Source organism: Triturus cristatus, chromosome 5_2 (assembly GCF_964204655.1).
Source record: "Triturus cristatus chromosome 5_2, aTriCri1.1, whole genome shotgun sequence".
In the NCBI taxonomy this organism is placed as follows: Eukaryota; Metazoa; Chordata; class Amphibia; order Caudata; family Salamandridae; genus Triturus; species Triturus cristatus.
In genome coordinates, this window is record NC_140588.1 from 449283533 (window position 1) to 449292670 (window position 9138).

Sequence of the window (9138 nt, forward strand, 5' to 3'; positions counted from 1 at the left end):
CACCATTGTACAAATATTCCTCTAAAATCAGCCGAACTACGAATTCCGGTTTACTCAACTGTTATCAGGAGAGAACCCAGGGCTGCATCTTTTACCCCAGCACGGACTCTGAAAAGTAATTCTAAGCGTACTTACCAGTAACTTGTATTTCCTTCCATAGGAATCCATTGTGGGGTTTTCAGCAGAACATTTTCTAAGTGTCCATTTTTGAAACGTACAAATATTCGTCTAAAATCAACCGAACTACGAATTCCGATTTACTCACCTGTTATCAGAAGAAACCCCTGGGCTGCATCTTTTAGCCCAGCACTGACTCTGAAAAGTAATTCTATGCGTACTTACCAGTAACTTGTATTTCCTTCCATAGGAATCCATTGTGTGGTTTTCAGCAGAAAATTTTCTAAGTGTCCATTTTTTAAACGTACAAATATTCCTCTAAAATCAGCCGAACTACGAATTCCGATTTACTCACCAGTAATCAGGAGAGAACCCAGTGCTGCATCTTTTAGCCCAGCACGGACCCTGAAAAGTAATTCTAAGCATATTTACCAGTAACTTGTATTTCCTTCCATAGGAATCCATTGTGTGGTTTTCAGCAGAAAAGTGCCATAGGATAACATTGGTGATTCTATGTGAAAAAATTTGTCAACTTTTAAAATACAATAATATTCCTTAAAAATAACTACTGTAACCAAAACGCTTTTACTCAATTGTTTACAGGAGATGTCTAAGGACTGAATCTAGGATCCAGTCCTGTGGTTAGAAAAGTAATCCATAAAGTAACTAATTGCATTTAACTAGAAATTCACATTGAGCTCAATGTTGCTTTGTGTTTGAAATTGGGTTGGCCATTGCAACAACTATAACTACTGTACTTAAAAGTCTGTTGCCTATTTGCCAAGTATTTAAACTAAAGTAATTCATTCTGAGAAAGTATATTTTGTATTGTAATGTATAATGTAATTATAATGTAATAAAAAAAATATCTAAAAATAAATAGTTTAAAAAAATGTAGTAAATCAGTATAAAAAAAAACAGTATAACAATTAATACATTAAAAAATGTCATTTACAAAACCTTTGAAATTCACTGAAAAAAACATAGGTTTCAGGCCTGATATAGTTAGGAATTAGCATTTAAAAAACCTTAGAAATTCACTGAAAAAAACCATAGGTTTCAGGCCTGATATAGTTAGGAATTGGCATTTAAAAAACCTTAGAAATTCACTGAAAAAAACCATAGGTTTCAGGGGCGTTATAATTAGCTGGACATTTCCCTCGTACAAAACCCTAGAAATTCCCCCGTTATAGTTAGTTCAGCTAACTATAACTTGCGCCCCCGCAATGCACTGCTGATGACGTCACATATTACAACACTCATGACATGGTCAGTGACATCACTGATGACATCTGAAATGACATCACTGATGACTTCATCCAGTGAGTGTGTGTTTCTGTAAATTTTAAACATGTTTAATATATATATAGGGAAAAACCTATGGAAGAATGAGTGGGTGTATAAGTGTGTGAATGGATGATTTAGTAGGTGTGTGACTAACTCTATAAGTGAGTCATTAAATATATCTTACTGCAGACTAGTGACTAAACTGTGTGAATGTCTGTATGTGTCTGTCTGTTGGTGTATAAGTGGCTGCATGATTTTGTGAAGAGCTATATGAGTGTCTCTATGGGTTCTTGATTGGTTGTCTGAGTATCTGTATGGGTACCTGAGTGTTTGTGTGGGTGGGGTGTGTGTGAGTCTGTGCATACATGTGTAAGTGGGTGATTATATGGGTGCATGGTTTTAAGAGTGCATCTGTGATGGACTGTATGGTTGGGTGAGTGTATGTATGAGTGTGTTAGTGATTGGATGTATATCTCAGTGGTACATGTGTGAGTAACTACATATGTGAAAGGCAGTATATATGTGTGTAAGAGTATATAAGTGGGTATATGTGAGAGTGTGTGATTGTGAGAGTGGCTGTATGGATGAGTGTGTGCTTGTATCAGTGATTGTATAAGAGCGTAAGAATGTGGTACTATTTTTATGAGTAAGTGAACTTGTGTGTATAACTGCATAGGTGAGTAAATGGGAATGTGATTAATTATTTGCATGACTGACTAGGTGTGAGAGTACCTCTATGGATGATTGGTGGTGTGCGAGTGTCTATGTAGGTGTATAAATGCATATGATAGTCCTGTACTGAGTGACTGTAAGTATGGGTGACTGTACAGGTGAGTGAGTGGATGTGTGTGTAGATCTAAGAGTCAATGAGTGGGTATGTAGTTATTGGTATTGGAGTATCTATGGTTTTGAGAATGGACGTCTGAAATTTTGATTGAGTATATCAAAGGGTGTGAGAAGATGCACTAATTTATCACATGGATGACATCATCAGTGATGTCATCAGTGATGTCACTGACCATGTCATGAGTGATGCAATATGTGACCTCATCAGCAGTGCATTGCGGGGGCGCGAGTTCTAGTTAGCTGAACTAACTATAACGGGGGAATTTCTAGGGTTTTGTATGAGGGAAATGTCCAGCTAACTATAACGCCCCTGAAACCTATGGTTTTTTCAGTAAATTTCTAAGGTTTTTTAAATGCCAATTCCTAACTATAACGCCCCTGAAACCTTTGGTTTTTTCAGTGCATATATATATATACACACATACACACTTCTGCTCGACCCGCACTACTGCTGTGATTACACCAGTCTTGATGGGGAGACAGAACTTTCCCAGAACATTTGTGTACTGCTGTCAATACATTCAGTGGTTTTACAGTTTTAAGCATTAAACACGAGTCACAGGGGCTTCTAAAAGTTCATTTCCTATGGTAATCGATGCTTTACTATTGAATTATCTGCAGGTGAAAACTTTTCAAAATAATCAAAACTAATTCTTCTTAGGAGCATTTCTTCCCGCCGTCCATAAATCCAGCGCAGGTTGTGCAAGTTCAGGACTAAATCTAGGTGCCGTTGCCGAGATATATTTACAGTAGCGCACAAACGTGGTTATTTGCGAGGTTGTGTCTCCACGTCATGTCTGGTGCAATTCCATCCTGTAGGAAACAACCATGGGATGTAAAATGGGAAGTGGGACTTCTAGATCACCCCAAACAATTTTACTACAACATGACCTCTTTGTAAGTAAAAGGGAAAAAGAAATACAGCTATATTTCGTGCAGGTTTGTGTAACTTGGCGGTGTTAGCAAATCAACAACTTCGATTCCTTTGGAAGGAGCAGCCAACCTGAACTGCAGAGATGGTACTGGCGGCAGGGCGAGGGTCACGCATGCCCCCGGTTTGCTAATGAATAGCCCTTTTGTGCGTGTTGAACTTACCACCACCACCACCAACCAGCCCTGAAAGCTCCGCATCGGCTGCCAGGGAATGCAAGAATCAAATTCAAAACCCTCCACTGTCCACATAGCCTACTGGCTCAAAGGGCCAGCCAGGATACTTCCCAAAATCCCCCCCCCCCCCAAAATGCTTTGTAGCACCTTGGCAATTGCATGTCAGAATATATTCGCATCCTTCCAAAACTCACTTTAGTAGTAGATTGACAGTTTTTTCTTACCACAAAATGGCAATGTTTTTATTTTTCTTAGCTTATTTGAACCTGTAGCTTTAAAACATAATGACAAGCTTTGAAAAATCCTTTTGTAGGTGTTGCTGGGTCACTTATTCCCTGTGCTCATTTGACGCGCTGAATAAAAATAAAATGTAGAGAGGTCATGTTTTTCAAAGCAGCAGTGCTTTGATGCCAGGCCTCTATGTGCTGCTTTTGTCTGTGGCTGTAAAGCTGTCAGTAGGCAGTCAAGGGAGAGTGCTTTGTTTGGTGGCACACCTGGGGCTCTGCAGTGGCAGACTGCAGGACACAGCAGCAAGGTGGCTGAGACAGGTGAAGAAGGGAGGCTTTAAGACCCCCGCATGTCATGTGACACTCGGAAAATGCAGAGGTGTGCCACTATGCAGGAAACTGAACCCTGTAGTCTTCAGTGACACACCTCATTATGCAATGTAGCTGAAAATGGAGAAAATGATTGGTAATCTAGAGCTTCAAGGTGTGACGTACACTACATCAGGCTCTGGTGCCTGTATAATCTGTATCATTTATTGGCTATTTCGTTGGCTATGGTATTGGTGTTATAAATTAGCAGCAGCTGCGGCGCAGTCATGATCACCTGCCTGCCTGTGCCCTGTAACAGAAGTTCACACTGGTCAGCAGCGTCACTCAGCAGAGCAGCATTGGATGGCTCTCCGTGACAGGCCTACCATGGTGTGATCTGTGCGTTATGCACCCGAAACCACGTGGCTAGAACGTCACTAGTGACTACATCATGAGTCGAGCCAGGCACTCTTTAATTTAGTTCAACTACTGCCTCCTGAGATAGGAGCGGGGTCGGGGCAGCACTCCTAATGTTTTTATAGTCTGCACTGGTGTAAGTGCTGAAGGGGAATGGTAACCAGCTCTCGCCATGCCACAGTATCCTGCAACATCACAGACTCGACCCCCGTGGCCTTTTGCTTACCTGCAGTGGCACACACTTCTGCCCCGGCAATATGGCAGGGAGCTGCTGGCACGCGGTATCCATAACCGGACCTGACCCCCCACCGACCGCACCTGAGACTGTGTTTGCTCAGGGTTGAGCGAGAAAGAATCATGCAGCTGCAGCGTTAAGAGTCGTAGCAGCCACGGTGACAGGGGCTGGCAGTCAATTCAACTACACAGTGCACTTTTTTTCAACAAGGAATGCAGGTACTTTTGTGGATGGAGTGAAGCTGTCTCTGTGCCCTGAGTGAACCGTGATACCCTGCACCTGCGCCCGTCCGTTTGTGTGGGTCTGCAATCACATGACCTTCATTTGAGGGCCTAGCTGGCTCCACTAAAACAATTTCAAGGTCCTAAAAGTTCATTGCGCTGGCAGAAACATTTTAATCTTAATTTGGCCTGCGATTTCATTGTCAGGGGACTCACAACTTTGACAGGTAGAGAGAAATGGCCCCGAAAATTCTGGTGGTACTATAGTGTGTTCATGGTTCAAAAGAATGACACCGCTAGCGCACAAATGTAAAAACTGCACTGAACAAAAGTCAATATCACAGCCTTTGTAGTGTTTGGAACTGGCTAAAAAAAAAACCCTGACAGCCTAGACCCCTGCTCCACATTTTACTAAACTTTGGTTATCAGAGATCACACCCCACACTTTCTATGTGTCGGTGCATTCAAGTAATCTTTCGATAGGGGTAGGCCCCTTTTAAAGGGTGCAGGGTTATAAATACAAGCCGTAGAGACTGGCAGAATGGATTCAGCTCAGCTGATGAGTTCACATCAGTAGACAGATGCACATTTTATTAGAACTTACTTTATTGTACATTACTAGTGCACAGTACTTTTCAGGAGCCCTTAAGTCGCACTTAACTCGCCGGTGGGGTGACTCTGGTCAGTGGTGACAGAGATAGTGTCGCTAATAGTTGAAATGCCACTCATAATTACACTGAAATTCTGAAAATGTCACACTTAGCAATCTGAAACCTTGGCAGCTATGGGAGTGCTGGGTGATTTGCAGCAGAACAACCCCTACGGTAGGGGCCCTGCCACCACTGTGGACTCTACACACGACCGAGCCTGAGGTAGGAGCGAAAACGGTTGTCATAAGGGGAGGAAAGGATCTTTGGTGAGTGGTGAACCATTTTGTGGTTTAGAACTGCCCCAGAACATTACCCTAAAAGAGTTCTTTTCACAGGGCTCCATTCCCAACTACCTCAGACCAAGTGCCTCTAGTTTCAGCAGCAGCGAAATCGAGAATAGGTTTGGTTGGTATCTTTAGCTGCAGCAGTTTGCTCCTATCATTGCTTGACTCTGTATGGTTTGAAGAGGACAGTGTTCTGCAACTCCGTTGCCAAGATATGAATGGGCGTTTAGTCATATAACAAATTATTAAACCTTCCTTCATACACGAGTCCTAATTCACTTCTGTCCCGATGATGGTCCCGTTCATTGGTTGAACGTGGGAACAAATCCCTTACACCGAAAAGTCTTATATTATTAAAGAATAAAGCAATCATTTTTTGGGAAACCCATAGAAAGAGTAACACCGTCATAGTGAGAGTATAAGCGAGCGTGGGCTATTCCCTGAAAGAGGACACGTAGAATAAAAGCAAAAAATTGGTCATAGGATATCTGAATCCATTTTGTTATATATTAAAGGAAAGTAATAGAAATAAACCAAAGGTTCTGTGGTAGAAATGCGGTTGGCCCATTACCATCACAGATAAGGCCGGGAGTCAAGTTTGATTGAGTAAAGTATACATCCTGTAGGTTGGCAAACAAATTTCAGAGCAAATACGTTCCCCCTCCCCCACTAAATGCCATGGGCGCCAATCTGAGGGATAGCCCCGGGCCAGAAGCTCTAGCTACACCACTGTGTCTGAAATCTTCGCCGCCCAGGTCTGACTTATTACTTGTTGTAGTTTTGCATCTCCCATAACAAGCATGCACTTACATAGACCAGCAAGCAAAATTATTGTTGGTTAAGAATCATAACAAGGTCTGTGAGAAAACTGCCGTGAGATTAACAATTTTCACCAAACCGAAACAATGTTGAAACCGTGCTTAAAATCCATAATTACAAATGTAATTTATTTTGTATTGAAAAACTGCAGTACTATTTAAAAAGGCTCACTGCCAAAATGTAAGATTCAATAAAGCCTCTCCAAAGAGAAGCCACAAACCTAAGGCAGATAAAGCTCTCCAATAGGAAAACAAAATATCGCAAATAACACGTACTAAAGACAAATTTAGTGGGTATGCGGGAGTTGAAGCCTTTCATTTAATCCGAACATTTCTGTAACCTTAAAAAATAACAGATTTAAACCGGAATTTTAAGAACTTACCATTATTTAGACCATACGTATACCAAAAGAAGGGTAGCATACTCCACGAGAGGAGCCCCAGAACACCGCGCCACAAGCACCCCATGTGTAAGACAAGCACCATCGGGCACGTTTCACCCGGAGCGCGCGCGGCTTCTACACCCGCTCACGGAGAGATGGAGCTCTTTCGCAGCAACCGTGTCTGGGCATCCCAGGGAGCGCTGCGGCGGGAGGCGGAGGTGCGGCGCGCGCTGTGCGCAGGTGATGATTCATTAGCGCCGCTTGGCTACAGGTGACCCCCTGATGCACGCGAGGGAGTTCAGGGCTAATCGGGATGGGAAACTCTGATGAGCACGAAGGAATGCAAAGTGCTTCATTGGAGAGAAGGGGCAGAACAAAGATAAAGAAAACATATAATACAATAATGTACATATAATATACATAATACGTATAATAAATACATACATATAATATTTAAATATAATAATCTAAAAAATAACGTACAATTTAAATATAGTAAATACATAAATAAATACATATAATAAAAAGAATACATATAATATACACATCATACAATAATATGATTGGGTAATATGATAATATGAGGGCAAAAGTCAGAGGAGCACGAAATAATGCAATACGCTTCATTGAAGAGAAGGGCAGAACAAAGACAAAGAGAACATGTAATACAATAATATACATATAATACACATAATGTACATAATACATACATAAATATAATATTTAAACATTATATTATAAATAAAAATAATATACAATTTAAATATAATAAATACATAAATAAATACATACAATAAACATAATACACATAATATATGTATAATGCAATGGGATAATATGTTGTATGATAATATGAGGGGATGGAAAAGTCTGATGTGCACGAAGGAATGTAATGCGCTTAATTGACGAGAAGGGCGTACAAAGACAAAGGAAACATATAATACAATAATAGACATATAATACACATAATATCAATATGCTATACATAATACATATAATAAAGAAATATAATATTTAAATATAACAAATACATAAAAATAATACCACGTTTAAATATAATAAATACATATAATAAAGATAATACATATAATACAATAATATACATATAATAAAGCCTGAAAAACCTGTAAAACATATGCGCTGGAAGCATGGGTGCTCCAGCACCCCCTAATAAACATGCTGAAGTTCAGAAGGTGATTGAGCAATAAAGATGCATTTTTTTTAAAAAAAAACATTCGCTCTGCTTTCAAAGATAGAGGTCAAATGTCAGTATGTGTCTTCTGACAAATTGCTGCTTATTCTTTTAACATGGAGATTGGTGTTTACATTTCTATTTCTGACTGCAAAGTGAGAGGATTTTGTAGCGTGAACTGTCTAACAATATTGTTAGGCTACAGGGAGTGTGAAAGACAGTTGTAGAATGTTATCTTTTTCTTAACACACAACAAAATGTAAATACATGTAAAGGAACAGTTCAAATATTTCAACATGGATCAGCAGTTTGGAAAGGACAAATGAAGCACATTTTTAATTCTCAAGTTTGGTGAAAACAAAGGTTTTAATGGGATCAAATGAAATGAAGACATTTTACTTGGTGTTCCACATATGATAAATATTTGCTGAAATCTGTTTTCTACACATTATCGTTTGTACAGTATACAGTTTTATCAGTAAAACATATGCCTCTACAAACGTAGTGGTCATTTCAATTGAAAAGGTGCTGTCTTTAAATGACAGTGCAAAACCACACCATCATTAATGATATATTTGCAACAGTGTGCTCCAAAATGCACCACTAGCTACATACTACAAAACATACCACTCTCCTGCTGCATGGGTGTGGCATATTTACTACCCTTATTCTTTGTATGATACTTGGAATAGTCACAGTCCCCATGACTTCAGTGATGAAACATTGATGGCAGCACCCCCACGGTGAAAATATTGCTGCACCATTGTGCAAAACCTGCAACTAATTTTTAAAGAGCCAGAGGAAAGTAGTGAAAAACACCCCCCTGAAACAACTGCCACATAAACACTTAATGTAATGGGAGACTAGATTTGTATATCTTTTTGTTCAGAACTTTCTTTTCTGACAGGTCCAGACCTATGCAATCTAGTTTTTTTCTGTGCATACATAAATTCCGGGTAGAACATGCCAGGATATAAGGAAAACACACATTAGAAAAGCCAATATGTCTGGTCTTTGCAAGTTGGTGTAGTGAGTATTTTTTATT

The 9138-nt window shown here is 39.9% G+C and overlaps 1 protein-coding gene across 1 annotated transcript in view; it reads right to left on the reverse strand.

Moving 5' to 3' along the window:
* Positions 1-7081, reverse strand: part of PKD1L1 (polycystin 1 like 1, transient receptor potential channel interacting) — a 1386277-nt gene extending 1379196 nt beyond the window's left edge. The window contains exon 1 of the mRNA XM_085607392.1: positions 6902-7081. Coding sequence (XP_085463518.1) covers positions 6902-7004 — 103 coding nt within the window. The 5' untranslated portion in view covers positions 7005-7081. The remainder of the gene's footprint in view (positions 1-6901) is intronic.
* Positions 7082-9138: the final 2057 nt, after the last annotated feature.